At 46.2% G+C, this 27,365-nt stretch overlaps 1 protein-coding gene and 1 long non-coding RNA gene across 4 annotated transcripts in view; one reads left to right on the plus strand and one right to left on the minus strand.

Moving 5' to 3' along the window:
* The window catches only part of ZNRF3 (zinc and ring finger 3), a 134,539-nt gene extending 119,058 nt beyond the window's left edge, over window positions 1-15,481 (minus strand). The window contains exon 1 of one of the 2 annotated variants that reach the window (XM_072953358.1): window positions 14,956-15,481. In XM_072953358.1, coding sequence (XP_072809459.1) covers window positions 14,956-15,249 — 294 coding nt within the window. In that variant the 5' untranslated portion in view covers window positions 15,250-15,481. The remainder of the gene's footprint in view (window positions 1-14,955) is intronic. The other variant, XM_072953359.1, reaches the window with a different exon arrangement.
* Window positions 15,482-15,628: 147 nt separating this feature from the next.
* Window positions 15,629-18,913, plus strand: LOC140690868 (uncharacterized). 2 transcript variants are annotated; one of them, XR_012066201.1, is made up of 3 exons: window positions 15,629-17,104; window positions 17,748-17,905; window positions 18,216-18,913. It is a non-coding gene; the product is annotated as an uncharacterized lncRNA (long non-coding RNA). The 2 variants fall into 2 exon arrangements; XR_012066200.1 differs by having other exon boundaries at window positions 17,748-18,913.
* The last annotated feature ends 8,452 nt before the right edge of the window (window positions 18,914-27,365 follow it).

The following is a 27,365-nucleotide window of genomic DNA, read 5'->3' on the forward strand; positions in this document are numbered from 1 at the left end:
ACGAGAAGGGGTATCTTCCCATCACCCCATCCCAGGAACGTGCAAGAAGGGGTAGACTGAGACGGAAACTACCTTCTCCATTCAAGGAGAGGAATGCACTGCCCGGTCTTGGCAAAGGGGTTGGGGGTAGTTATCAAAAAAAAAAAAAAAATCCCACAATCCACTCCTACCATTCCCATTTTTAGAAAAAGTCAACGTGTCTAACTTGGGGGTTTAAGATTAATAAAGTATTTGCTTTGGCACCATCACACACTGGATCAAATCGAGTGCAGAAGTCACTTGTGCTTGCCACGGGTCCCACATAATGAGGCCCCCCGAGCACAGCCTGAGCATATCACCACATTCCACGTGCACAGGCTGGATCCTGAGAAGCCATCCGGCGCCCACTTCCCTTCAAAGCATTGTTGACGGCCCCGACGCCGGCCCTGTGGCATCAGGAACAACAGGCAGGCTGGCCAAGGATCCAAGGATCCCAGGATCCCGGGCTCCCGGGCTCCCGTACGCTGTACGTGCAGTTCACACCGGCGTCTGTGTGTGTGTTCACGGTCCCAAGAGACGGAGCTGGAGGCCTGGACAGGGACCCAGCTGTGGAGGGTAGGAGTGAGCCAATGAACTGCAGCAAAGCACCCCTCCCAGGACACAGAGGTGAGACAAGTGGGGTCTGCAAGGGGCGGACGCCTGAGCCTCTCACAAGGGCACTCAAGGGCCCTCCTAGGAGCCCCACCCACCCTCACTCCCACCCCTGGGGAGAAAGGACACGGGTGCCAGGGGTCAGGCACTGAGCATGGAGAGAGTGATCCCTACAATAAGACCTCTTCTCTTCCCGATGAGCTGCACTTTGGACGCTCTCACTTTGATAAACTACTCCTTTAGAATAACAATGTTCAACCATTTGAGAACTACAACAGAAACGTTAATGTATATGAGGAACATTATGAAACTATGCACATTATTTTCTTCAACATCCTTATCAGCACGAGACACAAAGTGCCTGTTGTCAGTAACTCATCTCCATTTTACAGATGAAGAAACTGAGACCCAGAGAGGCAAAGTCACCTTTCCACAGCAGGTAACTGGCAGAGTCGGAGTCCAGACTTGGCACTCAGTTGCCTCTCCCATCAGCAAAAGAAATCCAGAATCACTCTGTTCTGTAAAACTTCCAACATGCTTTCAGGAACCTAACGAATCTTGGGTGTCTGCACAGCAAAGGTGAAGACTACTGCTTGTAACAGCCATGTCAATGTCCACATGTTAACACAGAAGTGTCCTCCCAACTCCTCTCAAATACAAGTGGCTCTAAGGTGTAACACAGAATTAAAGAGAATTTATACTCAAATCAGGTATAGTCTGAAAGTTAATTTGTAAGTTGCTCATCAGGTAGACACCTGTATCTTCTCCCATAAAATGGTGGTGCCATTTCTGCTCCACAAAAGGCCTGTCCATTTCGTTATAATGTACCCAAGGCCAGAGGACCCCACTCTGGTCAGCAAAGCAAAAAAACAGACAAACCAGATGTCCAGAATCCACCATACTGAACTCCTTACTCGCCTTGGTATCTTGTTTCTTGACTTCACACTCAATTCTGGCAAACATTGTTCCCTGTTTTCCAGGACTGAACTACAGAAGTCAGAAGCAGGAAATCAGAATTGCTGAGAGAGAAGCACTGGAGAGGCGGTGACAGCTTTGAGACAGGTGCCACACCAGCAAAGGAAGACAGCCCCATGTACGCACAACTCTAGGGGGCGCCGCTCACTTCTGGAGTCATCCTAGATCCACAGTATGGCCCATATGTGGCAAAGAGAAGTCAGGTGTTTTGAGCAAGGGACAGCTTTCCCTAATTCACACAAAGGGATCCTTTGTGTTGGAGTAGCAAAATGTTAAAAGATAAAGACATCAGCCCTGCCCTGGAGACAGAGCCAATCTACTGGAGAGTCACAGAGGGATCACCAAGTCAGCAAGCAATGATAAAACTTGTGGTCAGCATCCCCTTCTGAAATACTAAGTTTCCATTCAGAAGGGTGGAAGGTTTGCTTCTTTGCGTGATGAGCCTGAGGGCAAGCCCTCCCCCACAGAAGAAAGCTCCATCTGCACAAGCCCTGCTTCCAGTGGCTCAGGGCTCTGCCTGTGAAGGGGTGCTGGACAGAGGATGTTGCCCAAGCACCCCATCCCACTCGGCCATTCAGGACTCCTATCTACTCGGCCTGATTAATTCCCTTCTGGACATTTCACTGCACAACACCAAGCACCACAAAATTTATTACGTGGACACCACTTGCAAAGGGGCAAACAGCATGCCAATGTTGGACGCAACACTCCTCTTCCTGTCCCAGCTCTGAATGCCAAACCTTGAGAGTTGCTTGGCATCCTAGGAGCCCACTTGCAGGTGGTAGCACCTGTGACCACAGTCTTTGATGAACAAAAAGACTAGGGAGAGGAGAGGACAGGCCTTGAGATGGGGAGTAGAGAGGAATGAACATAAGAAGCAGGGGAGGGGGACCCCTCCATCCAACCTGCCTCTGGTCCTTTTCCCTCCCCTCCCCGCGTCAGCCATCACTAGATCACAGAGTTACTAGAGGGCAAGGGATGTGGACAGGAGGTGAGAGGGAGGGGGTCTGTAAATATTAAGAGACAGAAGATTCTCTATTTAACCTGCAGCAAGGAGGGAAGACACTCATATATGAACTTCGACAGGTTTGCAAGAGGACAATTAAAACAGCCTTGCATAAGCAAATTAAGAAAATTAATTATTAAGAAAATTAATTAATCTTATCTGAGCATGTGGTCAGAGTTTTCTACATCTTCCCTGTAGGGGCACATACGGGGAATAATTTCAAACTTAGAATATTCAAAACTACTCTACCCCCATCCCACTGCTGTTTTAGAGCCTCCCCCTTCCAAAAACAAGGTTGGCATGGCAACCAGAGGACCAGTCACCGTGGTCCCTAACCACATCCGCCAGGGCTTGGCATGCTGAGACGTGTGCCAGCTCTGTTGTCTGTAGGGCACTCCTGGCCACAGCACACAGCAAGCTATAATCAAGTCAGAAACCACCGCATTCGTATAGAACTCGGCTCAACATAAATATTCATTAAATATGAAAACCTATGGTGATGCAATGTTGAGACTGCAAATTTAAACACAAGAGTCAGGAAATGCAAAAATTACCACTGCCACTGGACCCTGAATCACCCGTATGGCACATTTAATGCCACAAGCAAGTTTATATGTGTCCAAGAGATTTAAACCTAGTAACACCAAAATTTCAAAACTACACATTAGCTGTTCATTTAATTCCCTGGGTGAGGGTGACATTTAATGATGGGCACCAGAACATTTCTGGAGTGGACCTGCCAAGAAAAGGCATGACAACCCCGTAGAACAAGTGAAATATAACACATCATGGATAGATTCTGGAATATTTCTGAAGGTCCCAGTACCCACATAATAGCCACCATTCCACAAAAACAGCAACAATAACCCCCCAAAATACCAATATGCCAACCTGTGTATAATGAAGCAATAATGTAATAATTTCCCAATACTTACGGCAGGCCCCTTAAAAAGTAGAAAATCGCATGTTTATGAAATTAAAATCTAAATATCTTCCACACGTAGTCTGCTGGACTCTTTAGAATACTATTGTAATCCTTCAGAACTGCTTCCCACACCTCAAGGCCCCACCAGAACTTCCAAGGCGGGAGGGAGGGGGATTGAGGAAACAATATGGTACAAAGGTAGGTCAGGATGAGTCACTCTGGAGTTACATATAACTTTTACTATTCCCTAAAATACCGGTTTTCTACGTGACAAAATATTGTTCATATTTAAGTAAAACATACTCCCTAAAAGTCTACAGTCAGGCCGAGATGTTCCCTTCTCCAGCATGCTTTGAACAACACACCCAGACAGCCACACTCCAGTCTGGGAAGACTTAGATCATGCCACCTCCTTGCCCCACATCCTTTTTCCAGACTTGGAGAACAGAGGTAAGGTGAAATTATTTTGAGATGCTGGTCCATCCCAACTATTTGGAATCACCCTAGGACACACCCATGTCTTGTGAATTGTTTCTACAATCACAGAAAGTTCTCCCTCAAAAAGCCAAGTCTCTTTCTGGCGGCACTAACATCTCCATCACTACTATCCTATCCCAAAGTATCATGACCTAGGAGAAGAACTTCAATTCAGCACATATTTAAGTGTTTTATTGTAAGGCACCTGGGGGATGAGTTAAGACACCAGCCCTCTCTGCTGGGAGCTGTGATCTTGTGGGGGAAAGAAAACATAAATAAAAGAATGCCTACAATCAGGTACTGGAGACCAGCAGAGAAGTGAAAAATGGAGTGCTTCGGTGGAAGGGAACGGTAGATGGCAGAACTGGAAATGCATGATGGGAGGGACAGGAAGTGTGATGGCAGGTGTGGTTCCTAGGAGAGAGGAAAGGAAGAGGACAGGGCAAAGATGGCGGGCGGGAACGCCGAGGTATAGAAATGTATCCCCGCATAAGGGCAGTCGGGAATGAGGGGCACAGAGTGGGGAAAGCCCGGGACCCAGCCAGGAAATGAGGGCAGGAACCCAGGCCCAAGGCCTGCGTCCCAGGTCGCCTCTATACTCAGCTCATGAGTAAGCCAGGGGGTAGCAAGGAAAGATTCTGATCAAGGGAAATTAAAGATCAGAGGTTACTTTAGAAAGATGAATCTGGCGGGGGACAGGGGGAGAACTGATGGGAGGAAAGACCGTGAGGCAGGGAGATGCTTGGGCAGTGTCGTCGGGCATGAAGAGGTAAGGTCAGCCAGGAAAGAGCAAGTCCATCATTTCCTCTGACTTGGCCACAAGCTACTTTGATTTAAATTTTGAAAGGGCTTTGCAAGTCACGCTTGCAACATTCTTTACATGCCATTAGCCGCCTGCTTACCACCTACTCCAAGACGGAGGCACTTTCTGAAAAGATGCCAAGTCTCTGGGTACCCAGTGATGGTTCCAAAACTCGCATGAAGGTGCTGAATGCACAATGTCAAATGCATTTAAGTAAAAGTGTACAATTAGATACAGAGGAAAGCACTCTACGTCGAGTGTGGGACAAGCCTTGGCACCCAGGGCACCCTGAAGAGCAGGCGGCCTTCTGGGCAGGATCAGGGAAGGCGCTCCTAGCTAGGAGGGGGAAACACGGTAGCACAGGTCAAAGTGCACGGGGTCCCTAAAGCACAGGCACGTGGAAGATGCGCTGGACCTCAACCACCAAAGTGGGATGCCATTCCAGGAAAACCAGTACCTGGGCGCCCCAAGACCCGAGCTCTAGGCCAGCTCCTCTCGGGGACCAAAGGCCTGAGCACCTGGCCCACAGCGCCCTCACTGGAAGAGGGGAGCACCCTCCAGTGCAACAGGGACTTTCCAGTCAAAAGAAACCAGGGAGCAAAAAGAGAGAAGGGACAAAGACCTGAGTGAAGGCATAGGCCAAACGGCTGTGGGACTTCAGCCTTCAAGAAGTCCAAGAGAAAACAGAAACACCTACATCAACATGAAAAAAGCACTCTGGTCAGGCCAGGGCAGGGTGACCTTCCCCAGTGGCAGACCTTGAGGCTCACGGGGTCCAGTGAAGTGTCATAAAGCCACCAGGGCCATCTGACACACAGACAGCTGAGAAGGGAGAGAACGGAGACTCGCCAAGCACAACTTGAAAGCTTTCGTCTCCAGAACTTCCAGCAATAGACAGGACGGCACGTGCCAGTGCCCACAGTCACCACACAGGTAACCACAGGACTGTCACCGCAAGCATGAAGCAGCCATAGGGCAGCAGAAACTTGTAAACTGGGGCCTGGGTCCCGGCTCAAGAGGGCAGCTGCTGTCCCACGGTGGGGCAGACAGGCTGTTGCCACCTGGGAATGTGGACCCAGCGTTGCCAGACCTTTTCATTTTTTAAGAAGAGCCAAAGCTCCAGATTTTTATGTAAAATTTCTAGATTTTTAACAGGGATCAAACAGAACAGAGGCAGCTGTTTTCAGCCTGTGGGCCTGTTGTTTAGATGCACCCTGGTCGTCTGGTGCTTGGCAGTAACGCCTCTCTGCCAACCACACTGGATGAGGGGACGGACTCGTTCAGCATTCGGCACACGGCCTGCTCATGAGCAGAGGGGGCTGCTCCATGGGAAAGAGACAGGGCAGAAAACACCGACCGCAGCAGCACCCTCCTGGGCCACAATCTGCTGCCACGGCTGTGCCCACAGCACAGCGGTCCCTCCCGGATGGGCTCTTCCAGGCCTCCGGGCACGGCCATGTGCCTGGACAGCCACTGCGTCCCCACCCAGAACACAAGGGCGGCCTGCTGCTCCTGAACTGGGCGCGGGTACACCTAGAGGGAGGTGCCCGCTACCAGGCCCGGCTCCTTCCCTTCAATGCAGACGTTAGTCATAACCCAGATCCTCACGGTAGAGGAAAAGAGCCAGGATTTTACCATTTACTAAACCATAGGAATAGGTAGCCTTTCACTGTTATGAAGTTGTTTTTTGCTTTGTTTTGTTTTTTTAAAGAAACAGATACCACCCATTGTGAGCAGGGGTGTGTGGAAACACACATGCCAACCTGGTGGGGGAGTCCGCGGAGCAAACTCACACTACGCATCAAGAGTGTTTACACCTCTTGACCCCATGGTCCTAATTCTAGAACTCGATTCCGTGAAAATAATCAAGAGATAGAGACAAGATATTCCTCACAGTGTCACTTATAATAATGAAAAACAAGACATTAAAAATTTCAGAGTATTTATTAGGAACAGGAAAATACTCAAGGTGCATGAAGGATTATAAACACTAGGTAATGTTTTTTCCAATTTTCTTAAAAATCCCTCTAAGGTCACAGGAAAAACGAAAGGAAAACTGTACCAAAACACAAAAAGTTAACAGAGGTTTTGCATAGGCAGCAGGATTGATTTTCTTTTTCACCCTTTTCTGTATTTTCCAAGTATTCTACAATAAACATGTATTATTTTTATAATTAAAAAATAAGTTACAGATGATTATTTTTAAAGGAAGACTTTGGCCCTGACAAGAGGAATGTAAAATGAATCTACTCTAACATTTTTGCCCATATGCTACCAAAATACACCCAGGTCCTCAAGCAAGTGGGTCAGTGAGCTTTTCTCCAAATGACCCAAGTTCAATCCCAGCTCTGTGGCCCTGAGACGCTTACTTACACTCTCAGCCTCAGTTTACTAAGTACAGCTAACTCAACTGCCCAAATTCATATGGGAGAAATCACAGAGATGACATCCACAGATCACAGACTGTACTGTGGGCGCAAAAAAGCTATGTTTCCTGTCTAGAGTGTTTCCATGGTAGGAACTCAATAAATGTCTGATGATAAGTTAGTGCACTCACTGCAAATAGAAAATCAAGTTTTAATTAAATTCTTACAGCACTGAACGGTTCCCTGTATACACACCTAAATCAAGCACCACTCCCACTCTCTTATTTTAAAAAAAATGCAGTAAGTTCTGCACCAGGAGACCAGAAGTCCCCCATTCCAACATCCATTTCCCCATGAAACTTCTAGATTCACCAAAGTTTGCTTTCAACAAATCAACTCTACACCTTGAGTTTAAACATCCATATCACACTGGCTGCTGGGGAGAGAAGGGGGTTAATATCAAGTCTTACAACACATCTCAAGGGTAATAAAAATAAAACGCTCTCCCTTGAACCACAATAGGCCAGCTGACCTCATTCTCTTCACACTACCATGAGTCAACAGAGCTGCTAAAAGTCAGATTTTAAAACATCTCATTCAAGCTGCAAATGAAACAAAGAACCTCTACTCTTTACTCCCTCGCCATCCTGTTTGACAGGTATAAAGGCACGTCTCTACAAAGGGGTTATCAGCTTTAACTTCAAAGGTAAGTAAAAAATGAGTCGGAAAAGACCAGAAGGCGCAAATCCACATACTGTGTCATTATATACATGTTTCTTCAGAACAAGTTGCCCAGGTCTAAACGTAGCACCTGGGCCAGGTGTTCCCTCAGTGCCCCACAGATGTGTCCCCCGACAGAGGGCCTGTGTTTGGCACGCTGTCTGCCCCCTACAGTCAGCTGCCTGTGGGCAGGGCCAGCATCTCACTGGCCCCTGCTCCTGCTGCCTTGCTTCACGCAGGGTCTGGGGGACAGAAGGCAGCAATGCATGCCTGTCAGCTGCACGATGCAGACCCATGGGTAGGTTTAACAGCCAGGAGGATGAAATGAGCAGTGGGAACCCACAGCTTTAGGTTTTCACCGTCTAATAAATCAAGTAGGGGATGTGCAGACTGTGTAAAGTGAGAAAGGTGAGAAACAGGGGACAAGACCTTTTTGGAGAAAGCCATGCAGGCTCTGAAATGGCTCTAAAAAGTCGGCCACAGGAAGGAGGTGTGTCTTACACCAGAAATCCCTTTAAATGCCAGAGCACCGTGGCCATTCCAACTTTCCCAACAGCTAGGAAAACAACGGAAGTGCCATCAAGCAACAGTTGTGTACTTCACGTCACTGGTCCCTCTTCCCAACCTTGGCAGGTTGGCTCTTCATGGAAAAAACAAGGTAGAATGAGACTCTGTGATTGAAAAAAGAAGAAAGAGAGGAAAAGAGAAGGAAAGAAAGAAGGAAACAAACCTCTAAGGGTAGCGGGTTTTCTCAGCTGAAATTATAGACTCATTTCTTGGTCCATCAGTCTGGGTTTATACCCGACTCTAAATTCCACCATCAGTTCCCATAATCTCATCCCAAGCAGCAGAAAGTGCCAAGTAAAGCAGCCTTGTAAAAACAGAAATGCCTTAGAATCACACAGACCTGGGTTTGAATCTGAGCCCTGCTATCGACCTGCTCAGTGACTTCGACAAGTGACTTTACCTCTGCGAGCTTAGTTTCCTCATCTGAAAACCTGGGGCATTCCATCTGCCTCACCCATTAAATGTAAGCATAGCATTGTGCCCAGGGCCTGGCACACGAGAAGCTTGTGATCATTACCACCTATTTTTAAAAGCTCTGACAGAGGAAGAGGGAGCAACTTAAAATCTAAATTAAAGGAGAAAAGCAACCACTTAAACCCAATGTACAATTTAAGGAGGCCTGGCTTTCCTCAACTGTACACCTGATCATAAGGCATGCTTCTGCACTGACTCTCCCTGCTACACTTGGTGGGGACATAAAGGCCCAAGCCTGGGGGTCAGAAGACCCAAAAAGTCTTCCAGGGTCATCCATATGGCCCTAGGCAAGGCGCTTCACTTCTCTGGACCTCAGTCTCCTTATCTAACACATTAGAGGGCTGGATCTGGTTCTTCGAATTATCAAGATGGACGGAAATGTCATTTTTGTCTTGAACTGCAAACCCACATTCTCCAGACTTGGGAAACAGCAGCAAGAAGCAGAGTTTTCACATGACATATATGCAGGTTAATGATAAGGCTGAATACCAAACCTTTATTGTTTTCCCCAGGGACACTAGGGCTTAGCCGTGAACTATTCTTCCTGTGTCTGTCCATCCACAACAGCTGTCCACATTAGGGCTTTCTCAATATTCAGTGGTTTATCATGAAAAGAATGTCTTCAGATCTCTGTAATGCCAGGGAGCCTGCTCCGGAACACGCACACACACAGCTCACTTTCATACAACCCGGTATTTTAATACCAGTGGGTCTACCGGAACCAGAGAGAGGCCCATTCTTTCCATCTAATCAAGCAAGCTTCTGGAAATAACCAAAAAGAAAAGCTAATCCCAGAATGTATTAGCCAAGCCAAATGAAGTTGTTCTCATCAATTAATCCAAGCCTATTAAGACCCACAGCCCGCCTGGTGTCCACTGTAAATCCATCATTCATTCACTAAATAGCCAGTGTCTGATAAGGAACAGGCACTGGGGACCCAGGGGCAGATCCAGAGATGAACAAAAACAAACAGCCCTGTGCCCAGGTCCACAAGGGAAGATGTAAGGAGTTGCTTTTAAGGCATTTCAACATCAACAGACACTCTGCCTCATTTTCCAGTGCATACTGAAAAGGTCCACGCCCACACTCCACTCCCACACCCTGCATTCAGAGCGTCACCATCTAAACGCAGAAAATTCTTTTTTTTTTAATTGAAGTATAATTGACCTACAACATTATGTTAGTCCCAGGTGCGCAACATAGTGAATTGATATTAAATGCAGAAAGTTCTCTGAGTGACTGGTTTCTCACTGCTCCCAAGGATGAGGCACTTAACTAATACCAGACAGACACACAAGACAGAAGTTACTTCATTACAGACAGTGGATGCCTTTAGGATCAAGGGCTCAGATCTGTGGGGAAACCCAGTTGGGAAAGATTATCATTTATCCATGGACCCATGTCAGTCTCTGTAAGGGGCTGTGAACTCCAGAAGGCTAGAGCAATACAGTATCCGGGACAGAACAAGGCTTTGGTTAAAAAAAAAAAAAAATTCTATCAATGAGCATGCTTAGTGGAGACACACAAACCTGGAGACTTCTCTACAATTCTTGCCAGCCTGAGCCCCACATCACTCCACTTGAATTGTTAGTAATGGACTATCTGATGACAGGTGCTAGATTAGTGCTTCTCTTTTTCCTCTTGGGGAAGAAGGGCATCGCAGAACCCACCAAGAGGCAAAACTACATTATCTTCTCAAGAAAATAACAGTGTGCATACACAAGGTTGTGTGTATGATTTCAAGGGTCCACAGACTGCCTCTGAAAGTCTGTGACCCTCAGGTTAAGAATCTCTAGGCTAGACTGTTAAAAATTAGACTTGAATTATTATCAAGACCCAACTAGCCAAGTTCGATTGATTAGGCAATAACAGGAACAAAGGGGCCAGACAGACCTGGCTTTCAACCCAGGTTTGAACATTTGCTAGCTGTGTGAGGTTGGAGAGGTCAAAAATGCCTTTTTCTGCCTCAGTTTCCTCATCTGTAAAATGGGTGGCAGCAGCTGTTGATTCCATGTTAAAGACTGGATAAGCAAACACATGGTATGCTTGGCACTGTGCCCCATACAAAATAAATGCTCCTAAGTGGAAACCATCACCAGCCTGTTTCTGGTCTCCACACTCACCTCCCACAACCATCTAATCTCCATTCAGAACTGTATTAGTAACACCCATGGGATCTCAGGGAACAAGATAGAAAGTAAGAACCCCCGAGAATTCATGCGGACACAAAACACAGCCCTAATGTTTTTCACCAAATCAAATGCTTGGTTTTAACCCACGGAGGCCCTTCTGACAAGACAGTCAGCAATCCCTTTCTGGGTAAATCCAGGTCAGCTGTCAGCGCACAATTGTTCTATTAGGCCAAGTCAATTTTTAGAGGCAGGCCTGTTAAGTTAACTTAAAATGGAGATGAAAAGAAAGTGTTTGATCAAATGTTGAACTGCAGAAACACACTGACAGGGAAACAAGGCGGAGGAATTAGTTTCCTAAAATTATTCTCTGTGATACCCTTAGTTAACACTGGCTATTTAAGGACCTCACTCAGCCTTTCTAACCCACCACCCAGCTCTCTTCCCATCCCTCACTGCTAATGGCACTGGCTCAGTTCCTGAATATTCTCTACAAGCTCTGCCTTCAAGACCATTCAACACTTAACCCAGGGTCCAGAAAGGCCAATTTTAAAGTTTACGCAAAACCTGACATTCAGATTCCTTCTACAAATGAATTTCTCAAGCGTTTCTAAATATTTGACTTCAAGAGAAAAAAAAAGGCACTTTAAAACAATCTTTCACCTCTAGCTATGCAAATTTTCTTTGTTTGCTTAAACAGTCCATACCACTAGCCAGTGTTTAATTGGCCCTTTATTTAACATCACTAACCATGTGAGTTGAACAGCCAAGTCTGAAAGCTTCAGATAAAGATCTCATTAATAGCAACAAATTGGTTCAAAGATGAAATATATATCAATATGTCTAAGAACTCTTTAAAGTTCCACACTTCAGAACTACAGAAGAGTAATTCCTCCAGCATTCACACTGTGTGCCTGACACAAGCAAATGGGCTCTAATGCTGCATGAATAAATAAGATAACAAAAGTAATTAATAGCATTTCATATATTCTTTCACAGATGAAGATTTAAAAAAAAAACCTCTTTTCTTTCAGTGCACACTGGTGACCTTGGGAAAGTTATTTAAGCCTAAAATGCACATAGAATCAAGACTTCTGGTGACTAACCTCAGGTTTGAACTACTATCTCTCTCTCTCCCACACACACACACACACACACACACACACACACACACTCACACACACACACACTCTCTCTCCCTCTCTCTCTCTCCTTAATCAGGCCTTTCCCTACCCTAACCCTTGCAGATGAATGAACAGGTATTCTCATTAGAAGTATCTGAGCAAACCAGACAATGATAAGTTGTTCATTGTATAAACGTCCATATACACACACTTTCACTGCATACAGTAGGGAGAGAAGAAAAAAAATCAGTAATACAAACCAATTTCCTATCTTAGAATTCTTAATGGAGAGAGTCTCCCAAACAGGTTCTTTTCTCCCCTGAAGCATGAACAACAGTGCTACAGAATCCTACGGGAAATAACAAAAGCAATGCTACCATGTTACTATTTCAGTTTAGATAAAGGAAAATGAACTCTGCTATGAAGACCTAAAATACTAAATAGCAAGCTATGCAGAGTTTTTTTTTCAAAATAGTAAACAAAAGGAGGCTGAAAAGTTCAACAAGGGCACTAAGAAAACACGATTAATCCGAAACTGAACACCAATTTGTTTCTTCTACATTCTCATTTCTCACGCAAAATGTTACATTCCCTCGCAGCGATCCTAAAACACCAGCTTTCCTTACAAAAAGCTCTCTGGGGCTGACAGGGGCCACACCAGTTCCTTCACTCAGGCAGCATTAGAAGAACTAATCAAAGCATGCCAGCCTCTGTCCACACACAGCCCTGAAAGCCACGCTGAGCTCCACCTATGCACACAGAGAGGTTCAGCAAGTAGGCCCCACAATAAAGTTATTAAAGATATAGAGTGAGAACCCCAAGAAATGACTATTCAGACAGCTCAGATAAACTCAACAGCATTACTGCAGTTATAAGGGAATTAAGGACACCTATTAGTGATTGCTTAACAGGTAAACTTATTAAATACCATTTAAGTCATTTTTTTCTTTACTTAGTAATTGTTGACTTTGGGGGGGTGGTTAGGCTAATGGACTACAAAGGAGTTAGATAAGCACTTCAAAAAGTTTCAAAAGAGAATAGATTCCTTCTGCCAAATTCACACATTATCTCTCCACTCACAAGGATAAAATAGTTACAAATGGTGTGTTTAAACTGCTAATTTTGTATTAAATGGCGAACCCAAGATTATCTCCAAAGCATAGCACTACTTATAATGGATAGCTCACCAGACAAACTACCAGGGAGAAAGAGCACAAGTTAAAACACTGCAGATAAAAATCGCAAACTTCAAAAGTCTCCTTCAGAAAGTGAAGTGCCACATTAAAACATCTTTTCTCTTAGAAGGCTGTAAATCAAACATTTTCTAAAGGCATCAGGGCACAGTGAAAGCCTCAAAAAGGAAGGAGTCACAAGGAGTAAGCGTTAAGATTCAAACTATGCTTAAAGGTTGCAACTGAAATGTGTAGTAATCTTCAGCAGACCATGGTCTCTAAAGCTTATAAAGACCATAATTATAACAGTAGCAAAGAAAAAAGTCCAAAAGCCTTTAACCTATGTGTAGTCACAAAACTCAAATAAGAAGTGTTTTCCCTTCTATTTATCCTGCAGAAGTTTAAGACGAGGATGTAAGGACACACCTCTAAGGACCAAGCTGCAGGGTCCCTGTCCTATGCAGGGCTTTGAGCCTGCACCAGGGGAAGTGAAAGGAGAGGCCGCTTGCAGTTATTCCATTCTGTCTCCTTCTCTTCATTCATAACTCAACCAAGAATAAAGCGCATAAGTTCCAAAGCGTACAGCCCTGCAGCCATCTCTTCACTCCCAGAAGGTTCAAAGACAAGCCAACCGTTTCAAATTGTCCCCATCCCAGGCGTGCATATTAAGTTAAGTTGCTGGCTGTCTACTAACAAGTTGATAAAATCACCGCCAAGGAAACAGGAAGGCATCTACTCAGTTCACCATCTACAGAATACAGAGGCTCGGGCTCAGAGTCCCTCCTCCAAAGAGTGGGGACAGCTTAAATCTCTCCCTAACTAGCTTCCTTAAGAACGCACACCTCTTTCATTTGGAGCAAGGTGGAGGCCCTGTCAACGAGCGACCCTGTCTACCAATTTCCAGGCCCTCTGCAGAAGTCCTTGGCCGAGGAGCGGGCAGGCAGCCTCCCTCCCACCCTCTGTAATCTGAGGCACGCAGCGAGGGCTGCCTGCTTCGGCCACTCCAGGGCACCCGCGATCCCCACTCCTCGGCCAGCTCCCGCTGCTCTCCTGCCTGCTGCTGCTTGTCCAGAGCCCTGCAGGAGTGTCAGCGCTCAGGTGAGGCTGGCGGCAGGTTCCACGGGAGAAGCTGATGTTGTGCAGCCCCTCACACAAGCCTGGCTACTCCCAAAAGGAATATGCATGGGTGGGAAGTACAGCCTGCAACCTGAAACATGCCGCCCCATCCTTCATCACATATCTTTCCAAAGTTGGCAATCAACAGGTAGTTCCCGGGACTTCCACCTGAGGCAAACCGAATGTCCAAAAGGCCCAAGGGGACCGCCCCAACGTGGGTGCCCGGACCCGGGGTCCTTTCCCATTCCCTGGACTCACAGGAGGCCGAGCCCCCACGTGCGCTCGCCCCCCACTGCAGCGCCCCGGAGGCCACGTCCCGCCCGCCCGCCAGCCAGGGAGGGATGCCGCCGGCCTCCTCGCCGCCCCTCCCGCCCCCCCGCCCGCCCGCCAGCCCGCGGCGGGGTCGGCGGGCGCAGCCCCCGGAGCCATCTTGTGGCGGCGGCGGCACGGGGCCCGGGCGGCGGGCAGCTACCTGCACAATCTCGCCCTCCGCGCTGAGCGTGGCCCCAGCCCGCGAGAAGCGGCCCGTGAGGCCAGTGGTGTAGGTGGTGTAGTCGCCGCTCGGGCTCGATTCGAACAGCACCACCTCCACGAACGCCGTCTCCTTGGCCCGCGCAGCGCCGGGCCCCGCGGCCGCCAGCAACAGCCCGAGCAGCAGCGGCAGCGGCGGCGGCGGCGGCAGACGGCGGCCGCGGGGGCCGCGGGGGCGGCGGCGGAGGCGGCGGCGGCCCGGGGCCCCTGGGCGCCCGCCCGAGCGCGGCCTCATGGTCCTGCGGCGGGAGGGCGCGGAGGGCGGGCGCGGCCGGGCATAGTCGCGGGCCGGCTGAGGACCGAGCGCGGGCGGACGCCTCACAGCCCCATCGCGGCGGCGGCGGCGGCGGCAGCGGCTTTGTGGGTCGCAGGCTCGGCTCGGCTCCCCCGGCCGTCGCGCCGCGGCCCTTTCATCTGCTCCACGTGAGGGGTTATCCCCGCCCCGGCAACGTCGTGACCCGCTCTCCCCTCCCTCCCCACGCTCGACCGCCGCGGCCGCCGGGGGGAGTGGGTAGGCGGGACGGGCGCGCCTGCGGCGGGGGCGGGGCCAGGGCCCGCTGGCAGGACACGCCCCCGTGTTCGCTCCGCCCCTCACCGGCCGCCTGCGCCCCACCCCCTTGCTGTTGCCCCGCCCACCTCCTGCTGCCTTGCTCCGCCCCCTCATCCTCGCTCCGCCCCCGGGCTGTAGCTCCACCCCTTCGGCCGCGCTCCGCCTTCGGCGGCAGACATTTCTCCTGGCGGTTGCTGGAGTTCGGCGCGAAAGACCACATCCTACAGCAGGGCGATGTGCGTCCCCTCTGGAGGCCCCACTCCTCGTGGTCCCGTGCAGGAGTTAGATTCTTGTCCTTCCCGGCTACCCCGGACCAATCCACAGTTCCCTGGAGCGGACCCACCGCAACTGGCCTTCCACTCCCACCCCCACCTTCAGGATCAAACGGGAAGGGCACCGGCGGTCTGGGGCGGTTTGCAGCTCGGCCATGCCGGGGCGTGTCCGGTTGTTGCACTGGTGTCGCTTAGACAGTTACTCTCGACTGTGTGTAAGGGGTGGGTGGGGCGCGGCGGGTGAAAAGCCATTAAGCCATTTGGACTTTGATGGAGATAATCTTTCCGCAGCCCCAGAGGCTGTAACTGAAACACCCCCCTCGAGAGAAGTTGTGAAACTTTGATTCTCGCCGTGTGCAGAAGTCCTGAGGATTCCAACACCATCACCCTTTAGGCGCAGAGGATAGCTGCCAAATTAATTTACCTAAGATACGTGCTCCAGGACCCAAGGGTTCCCAGTCACCCGGAAGATAAAACTTTGAATTCTCTGCTACTCTTTGGAACATGCCTTTTCCTTATCTATTCCTCTCAGAATCGAACCTTCAAAATCCAGATTCAATTCACACTTCCTTCGTGGAGTCTTCCTTCTTTGACCAGAACGGCTTTGTTCAGATATTGGCAAATATTTGGTTAGGAAGATCTGCTTCTACTTGCTACCCCACCCACAATATTTAAAAAAAAAAGAAAGAAAGAAAAGCAAACTCATTGAGAATTGTCTTGGGTAAACAACTTACCAAGGTTATATTTTAAAGTATGATAAATATTTTCCAAATATGGAATAGAAAATACAATTGAAAAAAAAAACCCCACAGGTCTGTGTTGCTGCATTTGGACCACCCAGAGCTTCTGCTCGGAAGGAAGACACCTGGAAAAGCAGGGCTTGGAGTATGGCAGCTTCGTAGTTTCTCCAGAACCAAGCCTAACCAGTACTGACTGGACTGAGCAACAGAAGTCCTGACAGTGGTCTCCCATTGTCAGTCTCCTATGGCACGGTCCAGTCCTTAAGGGAAAGGTCATCACTGTAGCCCATCCATGACACTCTGCAATATTTAAAACTCAAGGTCACCATCAACTGATGAATGGATAAACAAATGTGGTGTATCCATACAATGGCTTCTTCAACAAATGCAGTACTGATGCATGCTACAACAGGGATGAACCTTGAACACATGCAACGTGTAAGAAGCTGGCTGCAAAGGACCACATCGAACATGATTCCATTTATATGAAATGTCCAGAACAGGCCAGTCGACAGAGACAGAAAGTAGGTTAGTGGTTGCCAGGCACTAGGGGGATGCAGGAATGGGTAGTGACTACTAAAGGGTTTCTTTGGCGGGTGATGAACATGTTCTGGAATTAGATAATGGTGATGGTCGCACAGCTCTGTAAATACAATAAAAATTACTAAATGGTACACTTTAAAAGGGTGAGTTTAATGGTGTATGCATTATAGCTCAATATAGTTGTTAAGCAAATGCAAAGCCATCAGTGATTTTTTATGCACACACACACACATAACACACAGGATACTGGGTGAGGATATGCTGTGTTCTTTGAAATCTTAGTTCAAATCTCACACCCTCAGCAAGGTCTAGCCAGGCTACTGCATTTAAAATAGCAGTGTGCCCCCGTCCCCTACTCCCAACCTCCTTTGGCCTGCCCACTCCCCTCCCCACCATTCTGTAGCGTTCATCACGTTCTACCATACTAAATGATTTGCTTATTCACTCTCCTCCACACCCCATAAACACACACGCCAGAGAACAAACTCTGTAATGGCAAGGATCTTGTCTTATTCAGAGGCTTAGGCTGAGGCTGCCTGGTATTGCCTCAATAAATATTTGTTGCATGAATTAATGACTAAATGAATGAGTGATAAGCTCACTGTTGTGTATCCCTCTCATTTTGCAGACATTTGGGGCAGCTTGTTAACAGCTGTTTAGGAGTACTGGGCTTCGTGGGACCAAAATAACTTCTGAACATGGAGAAGAGTAGTAGTCCTTCCCTCAGGGACTGTGGTGAAAAAAAGAAACCAGTTTAGATTTTTTTAAAAATCTGCTTCAAGAAAGGTATGGTTAGTAAGACACAGGCCAGCAACACAAAGGTAACATGATTCATCTCTTAGCAGTATAAAGCTCTTTAGAATTGGAGGTACTTACTGAGTAATGAAATTTCACCAAAATCTGATGGGCAGTAAGGCGAGATAGAAAATAACTTCAAATAAGATGTAAGGCATGTTGGCCAGGAGCAAGGGCTAAATCAGGGAGCGGGATCAAGTGATAGGAGGGAAGCGAAGTAAGGCACTTTCACAATCCTTCAAGGCACATCCCTAGTAGATCATCCTGAGTGTAACTGATCTTGTTTTTCTCTACTTACCAGAGAGAACTCAGATGAAAATGATGGCGAACAAGTGCGTCAGCATCAGTTAAACCTGCCAGACCTAGAGCAAATCTCACTGACTTAGGCCAGAAGCCACAGCAAGCTTCGGGAAATTTTCTGCCATCAAAGTTCTATTTATATGACCACATAGTGAATTTCGGGGATTTCAGATCCATAAAACATATGCTTAGGTACCTAAAGAGACCGTCTCTCTGGTAAATAAAAACAGACATGGATATTCACTGCAGTATTGTTTTTAATAATAAAAACAAACCTAAATGCCTATCAACAGGGGATTAGTTAAATACGTTATTTTATGATACACCTATTTACTGTATAATGGAACACATATTAAATAGTCATTAAAAAGAATGAAGAAGCACTCTGTGAACTTATATAGAACGATCTCCAATGTATACTGCTAAGTGGAAAAGATGTGCATATAATTTTCCACAATGGAGGGGGACGGTGAGGAGGCAACAGAATGTGAAGGCTTGCAAACATTAACTATGTGTGGAAGGAGATATAAGAAATGAATAAATAGTTGCCTCCAGAGTGGCATCTGGGTGACTGGGAGGTGGGAAAAGGAGGGAGACGTACTCTTCCCGGTATACGCTTTGTACATGTTGAATTTGTTCCATGCACGTATATTACCTATTCAAAGTTAATAAAATAAAGCGACCAACCGGCTAAATCAACAGATGATGACATTTATTTTCTACATGCAAACATATGCATTCAATAAACTTTATTGAACACCTACCACATGCCACTGGAATATGAAAAGGGATTGGCCTGCAGGCATGGAAGATGTTAGCACTGGGAGAATCTATGAAATGGGGACAGGGGACCTCTCTGTACTATTCTTGCAACTTCCAGTTATTTACAAATTAAATTTTTAAAAAATGGATTGGCCAGTCCCCATGTGCAAGCAGTTTCCTTCCTTTTCCTTCTTTCCTTTCTTCTCTCCTTCCATCCTTCTGCAAACATTTATTACTACATGGAACAGTTAGCAAAGTCATAAAAGATTATAATAAAGTCCACTTTATTTTACAGTTATTTTTTAAGAGTTTGAATCTCATATTGTGTCTTTAAAGTGATTCAAATTTAAGACATGCTATCATTCTTCCACAGTATTTATATCTATTTCTGGAAACTTTAATTTATTGTATTTAAAGATCATACAATTCTCTTGAAAGGTACAATAGATGTTACACAGACAAGTAGCGGCAGTTCTTAAAAACTCTTAGAAGTGTGTCTTCCGCCTTTGAAGTATACCATCAATCTACGTCTACTTTGAGCCTTGAGGCGGAAGGCCAATCTGGGCCCGATTCATCAGTGGTTTAAACCCTGCATCAACCTGTCCCTGATTTGCAGTGGCCACCCAACCAGGAGTCACAAACTCAAACAGTGCTCCAGGGGCCAGGCAGGGAATGTGAGGGAGGTGGGCCAGGTGTAAGCAAAAATAACCAGCAAGTGAGACGGTAAGTGGTGGAGGGGCCTCGGGCGGGAACACCCTTGGGAGTGGTGGCCTGGGAACATGTGGCCAGTCCAGAGGGCCACTCCCAAGCACCACTGCTCTGGGGAATGTGGGCCCAGGGTTCACAGATCTTCTGAGTTGTTCAAAAGAAGCAAAAATCCAAATATATTTGTGGTGTCTCCTAGTTTTAAAATGTTTGCAATAGATTTACATTTATATTGTTGTATGGGGCCAAATAAATACACAGACAGGTCCAAAAATAAACATGTTTTTGGCCTAAAAGCCACAGAAGAGAAGGCTGACAAAATAGAAGCTGATTGGACCAGGTCATTAAATGTCACATCTAGGCTGTCAAGGCAGAGGAAGAAGAAGAGGTTCCAACATCTGAGAAATATAGATGCTGCACTATATAAAAGAGATAGTTGTATGTGTGGGCTGCACCTTTGCCCACAAGAGGAAGCTATCCTCAGGATGCAATATCTGCTTGAGGTGGAAATGTAATTGCATACATACTTGACCACAAAAGGCTGATAGTAGATGAGGAGGTCTTTAGTGCTTTGAAAGACAGACAAGTCCGGTTGCTTTTACAGTGATTACACCTCTGTTTGAAGATAAAAGAGGAGTGAGTGAAAACACTAGAAGAAAATAAAGGCCAATTACTTGCTTTTGTCCAACTGCATAAGACAAGGTGGCTTAGCACAGAGGTGAGCTAATAGGAGAGAAGAGAGGGTTTAGGTGAAAATGTAGAAATGCACACTCCATTCACGTGGGATGGAAAGCCCCATGAGCTTGCAGGGAGGTGATAATGAACAGGAATTGTTTACTCAGCATCCCTTCCTGTGGGTAACCACACCTTCCTGGACCATGCCATCTCTCTGGGGCTGTCAATCATCAGGGCTTAGCTCCCCAACTTAGGTGGGCATGTGACCTACAATGGCCAATCAGAGTACTCCACTCCTCTAGCTACAGTGATTGGTTCAGAGGTAAGCATGTGACCAAACAGGGCCAATTAGAGTCTTTCCTGAAATTTGATCTTTTGGAAACTGAGGGAGAGAAGGTCTGTCTTCTCCTGTGGGATCTCAACCCTAAGGATTATGTAAATTTAAGGTATTTGTGGCTCTTTTCCCCAACCACATAGAAAAGGTTGCTACTGTAGGAGAAGAAAGAGAAGCAGATACAAGCGGAGATGAGACAACCCAGAAGAGGAAAGGTACTGGCTGCATCCTTTGAGCAACTGGTACCACCCCTATGATAAAAGACTCAAGCAAATACAACAGGAAAAAAGAAGCTGACTAGTTCAATAACAGCTGCAGCAGCAGTAGGAAGTAAACACACCCACATCCCTCACCCCCTCCTACAAAACTAAAGAAACTCTGAGACTTGAGGTAGATCAAGAAATCCAAATTTTGCTAAAAGCAATGGAGTCAAACATAGTTTTGTCTTGAGATTGCTAGTATCTATCACCCCCCCCAAATTTTTGCAAATCAAGAAAAATGAAAAAGAATTCCAACGCAAAAGATCTAAAGTAAAGGAATATTCAGTATATTAATCGAGTGGATGAATGAATGAACAAGTGAGGACATACTCAGACAAGAGGTCCTTATCATTTCAATTTGAGAACACTTAGAGGAAATAACTCACCAACGAAATTGCAGTCTCCAAAATGTGACATGGAAGTCAGAGAGGCCTCCCATTTTACTGTTGAAAGACACCTTAGAGATCATATAATTGTTGTTTGTTTGACAGATGAGAAAACCAAGACCTAGAACCCACAACAAGCTAATAGATGAATACAAGTTGTACAGTTTAGCTTTCCCCAGCCTCCTACATCTTCTCATATATACAAGTGCTGTCTGACAACACAGGGCACAGATGTGATGTGGAGGAGAGCTATCCCACACGTTTGCTTTATTTGTTAGTATGTCTAGGGTACTGGCAGCAGCAGCACCTTCTCCCACCCTGGTCACCTGGAGCCTTGAGGCTGTTGGAAGCCACAGCCCTCAGATCCCAAGGAGCTGACAGTCCCTTCCCAAGAACTGCTATGCAAGTGGCCTTACTTTTTACCTCTCATATTTTTTTTCTAGCTCTAGGCATCTTCCCTGTTTTCATCTAAGGTAGAAGGAAGAAGAGACAAATCAAGAAACAGGGACCTGAAATGAAACAATAATGAGAAAGAGGTTTAAAAGATGCCCAAGAATTGTCGATGCAGAGTGGGAACTGGGCAACCCCTTTGGGAGACAGTCTAGCAAAATCTATCAGAATTTAAAACTTACTTGCCCTTTGGATCAAACAAGCCCACTGGTGTAAACTTATTCCACAGATTCTCTTAGACTTGCCTGTAAAGATTTATTTACAGGGATGTTCATTGTAGCCAAAGAGTAGAAACCACCTGTACTCATCAATAGAGGATGAGTTACAGACAAATGATAGGACAGCCAAGACTTGCTTCAGAATAATGCATAGCAGGAAGGAGTGCGGATGAGGGTAGAGAGGAAACAAGATTGGCCAGATGGTGGTAATTATTGACGCAGTGTTGGATACATGGAACTCCATTTTGTCGTTCTCTCTTTTGTATAAGTTTGAAGTTTTCCCAATAACATTTTTGAACATATAAATTATGACATGCCCGTTAATAGAATATTCTGTAACACTTGAAAATGATATAAGATGTGCTATATGTGCTGATACAGCAAGAATTCCAAGACACAGTGTTACATACAAAACACAGATTATATTACAGCTTTTATACTATTTTCACAATTTATTTTTCTCTTTGGACCTCAGGAATATAGAATTAGATTAGCCTTGGCACACACATTACTGGCCCAAATATGGCCTGCCTTTATGGACGTTAACTAGTTTTAATAATATACTACCACCCATGATCCACTGGATTTCATTTTGGATGAAATGAAAAGTAGGACCTTGAAAATAACCTATAGGCTATTGTATAATGTGACATGAAATATGTTAAGCGAAGCACCATTCACAAGAGCAAAAACTTGGAACTAGCCCAAATGTCCATCAACGTAAGAATGAAATGAATAAACTTTGATATATCCATGCAATGAAATATTACACCAGTCAAATCAAGTAAATTAAATGACTTACAACAATATGGATGAACACTAGAAATATAATATTAAGTGAAAAAATAAAGATCCCCAAAGATTATATTCAGTATTATATTATTTTATAAAGTTAAAAGCAACTAATACAAAAAAATTGCATTATATATAGACACAAAGTATATAAAAAGAAAGCAAGGGATTCAAGATGAATAACTCAAGTGGGGGACGGCAGGGTACGAGATGGAGGAATCTTGTGGTTAGATATCCATTTTTTTGTAAAACAAACATATATATACTTCTTGGAATGTACAGAATAAACTGTTACTCGGAATTGTTCAAATAAAAGGAAAAATTTGTAAGTCTGGGATGGGAGAGAGACTAAACGTATTGAATTCCTTCTCTTATGATAACAGAAATCCAACTCAAACTGCCTTAAGAAAAAAAAAGGAATTTAATGATTTGCATAACCGCGATGTCCAGATGTAATTTGGTTTCAGACACAGCTGGGTCCAGGGGCTCAAAGGATATTTTCAGGTACCTTCTCTCTCCAGTTCTCAGCTCCTCTTTCCTCTACGGTGTCATTTTTCTCGGTTTCCACACTGTGGCCCCTCTCTTCCAGGCTCACATCATCCAGGTTGCCAACACTCCCAGGGAAGGCAGGGCTTCTTTATTCTCTCCTCCATTCCAAGTCACAGGTTGACTCTCATTGGCCAGAGCTGGTTTATGTAAATTTCACTAAACCAATCACAATGGCCAGGGGGATGGACTATGCTAATTGACTAGGCTTCCTTCAGTGTGCTCTTCTCTGGAGCTGGAGACCACGTGGACTAAGATTGGCTGATGCCTGGAGCGGGAATGGATGCTGGGCAGGCATAACCCACAAAAGCGAAAATAGGTGCCATACTCGCCTCCTCCTTCCCTTGCTCCCTACCCCTGTGTGGACAGGTGTTCCTCCCCCTGTACTCTTGGCACCTTAAGTGGATCCCTTTTAAAGTTTCCAGCATGTTTCATAAGGTCCGTCCATTTGTGTCTGTTTCCTCCTACTAGACCATTTAATTCCTTGAGGACAATGACTACGCTTTTCACGTAGATAGTAATCCCTGCCACTATGCCTTACGTGCAGATGGCACATGATAAATATTTGCTTGAATGAATGGCTCTTCAGTCTATGCCAAATAAAGTCCTGACATTCAAACTATCTTTTCTTGCCTCTTCTGCACCTTCCACAGCCTATAGGTCAACAGCCACCTCTAAGCCTTCATCCTGCTATTCCCTTGGCCTGATTGCCCTCCCTCCACACAAAAGGGTTCACAATGAAGGCATCTGGAAAGGTTGGCCAGCCAGTTCTCTCATAAGAAGAGCTTGTAGTTGACATTTCTGTAATAGAAACCTTTTGACTAGTCTGCTCCACTTCTCATCTCCACTTTTCTTAAAACTAATACATACTCACTTGAGACTGTATTTGAACAAAAGGACCCTTCTTTGCAATAGTTGGTTCCCTGGCTGAAGAAGTTAGGTCCGGGCAGTAGTGACTTGATGGGTAGTGCTGGAGCCGGGAGGGTGAGGGAGGCTGCTTGCCGCCACGTAAGATGATAACAGCAACTTCTATTTGCTAAGCATTTGTTGTGCGCCAAGCTTTGTGCCGAGGTCTTCGCATGTGTTATCGCCTTTGATAACATCCATGGGGACCATAACATCCGTGTTTTATCGGTGGGGAAGTAGCTTGCCTGAGGTCACAGAGGTAGTAAATGGTGAGGACAGCACTAGACCCAGTTCTGATGCCATCACCCTTGTTCTTAACCCCGTATTAAAGAGAAGAATGATATTAATGTTCAGTTAGAAGTAGAGTTGAGAGACTGTGTAATCCCAGAAAAAGAGAAAGACAGGGACAGTGGCTGCCTGGCTTCCTGATGGCTTTGCTGGTCCTGGCCCCTATCTTAAGTGGCCCAGCTATGCTTACTGCCCTTAGGATTCTAAACACACCATGAACCTTAATTCATTCCTCTTTTTGCTAAAGCCAGTTCCATTTGTTTTCCCCACCACTGACAAGCTGTGTAGCCAGGCCGGCGAAGTTCTCTCCCTCTCTGTGCTTGGGTTTCCTGGTCTGTGAAATGTGGGCAATCCTCACCCAACCTCAGAGGGTCGGCGTGAGGATTAGATGAGATCATGGACGGGTAGCGGGGGGAAGGTGTCTGGCATGTGGACGCCCATGATGGCTGTGAGCTCTGGTTCCCCCAGCTCTGAGCTGAGGGCAGGTACTGACCATTTTCATGCATCTGTCCACACAGCACCTGCACCTTGACTCACTTGTAAAGAAGTTGCTTGCACCCCACGGTGGGAACCTTGTGTGACAGTCTCTCCCGATAAGCAGGACTTCTCAGCGTCCCTGCAGCTCTCATGTCCTCCTACTGGAGACAGGCTGACACTCTTGTTTGTTTCTCCATTGAGTTAATGATTCACCTCCAGTGTTTAATTTTGTTGAAACAGACATGACCCTGTTGGTGCCCAAGGCTCTGTCTCCACCAAAGCGGCCCAGGGATCAAAGAAGCTCAAAGACACAGGGAGCCTCCCACTGCCCCGTCCTGGAGTTGTCCTTTAGCCTGCTGGCATACACCTCCGCACCGCTGCCCCTTGATCTTACCTGTCCTGCTTTAAGCCGTGCTCTGGTTAGCCCTTAGCCTCTCTCTGAGATTCGTCTGCCTCTCTCTTGTCTACCGCAGCAGCTGAATGTCCACTCCCTCACCACCCGGTGCTGCTGGCCTGCCTGGTACCTCTCGTGCCTCTCTCCTCTGTGGATGAGGTTTCTCAGGGTGTCTGGAGTAGATTCATTCACTTCTTTGGGGACACTGGGAGCCAAGGGTCCTTCCATGGTGGCTCTGCCACTTACGCCCTCCCTATGGTGGCTGTCCCCCTTCCTAGATGTGGGGCATTGGACGTGCCTCCTGGCTGGGTGTTTGGACTGGCTGCATCTGGCCTTCCAGTCTGGGCTCCCTGTCCATCATCTTCTCTGGCTCCCCACTCCAACCCCTAACCTGTATGAGTCTTCTGGGGCCACCAGAACAAATTCCCAAAACTTAGGGACATACAACAACAGAAATACAGTCTCTCAGAGTTCTGGAGGCCAAAAGTTTGGAAATCAAGGTATCAACAGGACCCTGCTCCCTCCAAAGACTCTAGGGAAGGCGTCTTCCTTGACTCCCCCAGCTCCCGTTGGCTGCCAGAGTTTCTTGGCTTGTGGCTGCTTCACTCCAACTCTGCCTTCATCTTCACATGGCCTTCTGCTTTCTGTGTGTCTTTTCATTTTCTGTCTCTTATGAAGACACTTGCCATTGGATTTGGAGACCACCAGTTAATCCAGGATGATCTTATCTTGAGGTCTTTAACTTAGTTACATTTGCAAAGACCCTTTTTCCAAATAAGATCATGGTCACAGATTCTGGGTGGATATATCTTTTTTGTGTGTGTGTGTGGTGGTGGAGGCACCATTCAACCCACTATAACTAGTGTTAACTGAGACCAGAAGAATATGGATGTGCCAGGTAGTAAGAATAAAACCAGTGAAACCCCAAGGTAATACAGAGCCTGGTGCATGTGGCTGGAGCACAGAATGTGAGAGGTAAGAGGGGAACTTTGGGGGGAGTTCGTGCAAGACCTAGCAGACTGAAGCAAGGAAACTGGGGCCTCTCCTCATGGCATGGAGAGCCACGGAAGGGTTTTAAGTAGAGGAATGACATTAGCTAATTGTCATTGATTATTGAACATCTGGTAAACAGATAACTGGTTATCCAAATAGGAAAAAGAGAGGAGGGGATCCCTGCATCACAATATATGCAAAAATCAACTCCAAGAAGATTAAACTGCTCGACTTGAAAAGCGAAACTTCAAAAGGTGAATATTCTTTTGACTTTGGAGTAGGAAAAGAAATCTTAAACAAGTCACACCATGGGGAAAAGAGAGACAAATGAAATGTTAGTTAAATCTTCTGTTCAGCAAAAGACACCACTGAAAAAGGAAAACATGAACCACAGATGGGAAAATTTTTGCAACATGTAATCAACAAAAGATCCGTATCAGTAAGACATAAAGAGCACCTATGAACAAATAGGATAAAGATAAGCATCCAATAGAAAAGTGGGCACAACATAACCAGGCAAGCCACAGAACAGTTAATGTGAACGGCCAATAAATATGTGAAGAAACTCACCAGTAAACAAAGGGCACATTAAAACCACAAGATCCATTTCATGGCCATCAGATTGGCAAAAGTTAAAAAGCCTGACAATACTAAGTGTTGGTAAGGATATGGAACCATAGGAACTCACACTGCTGGGAGTGTGTATGTTGGCACAGTAGGTCTGGAGACTAAGTTCACAGTATCCGGTAAAGCAAAAGATGTGTACCCTCAACTACCTCTCTATCACATTCCTACACACATATGTCTGCAAAAAATCTTGCTCATGCACACAGGGAGGTGGGTCAGAATGTTCAGAGAACATTGCTTGTAGTAGCAAAAAATTGAAGAAAATGACCACTAACAGGAGAATGGACAGATGTGGTTCATTCACCATGAAATAGCACATAGCAGGGGATGTGAATGAA

The sequence above is a fragment of the Vicugna pacos genome, chromosome 32, assembly GCF_048564905.1.
Source record: "Vicugna pacos chromosome 32, VicPac4, whole genome shotgun sequence".
Classification (NCBI taxonomy): Eukaryota; Metazoa; Chordata; class Mammalia; order Artiodactyla; family Camelidae; genus Vicugna; species Vicugna pacos.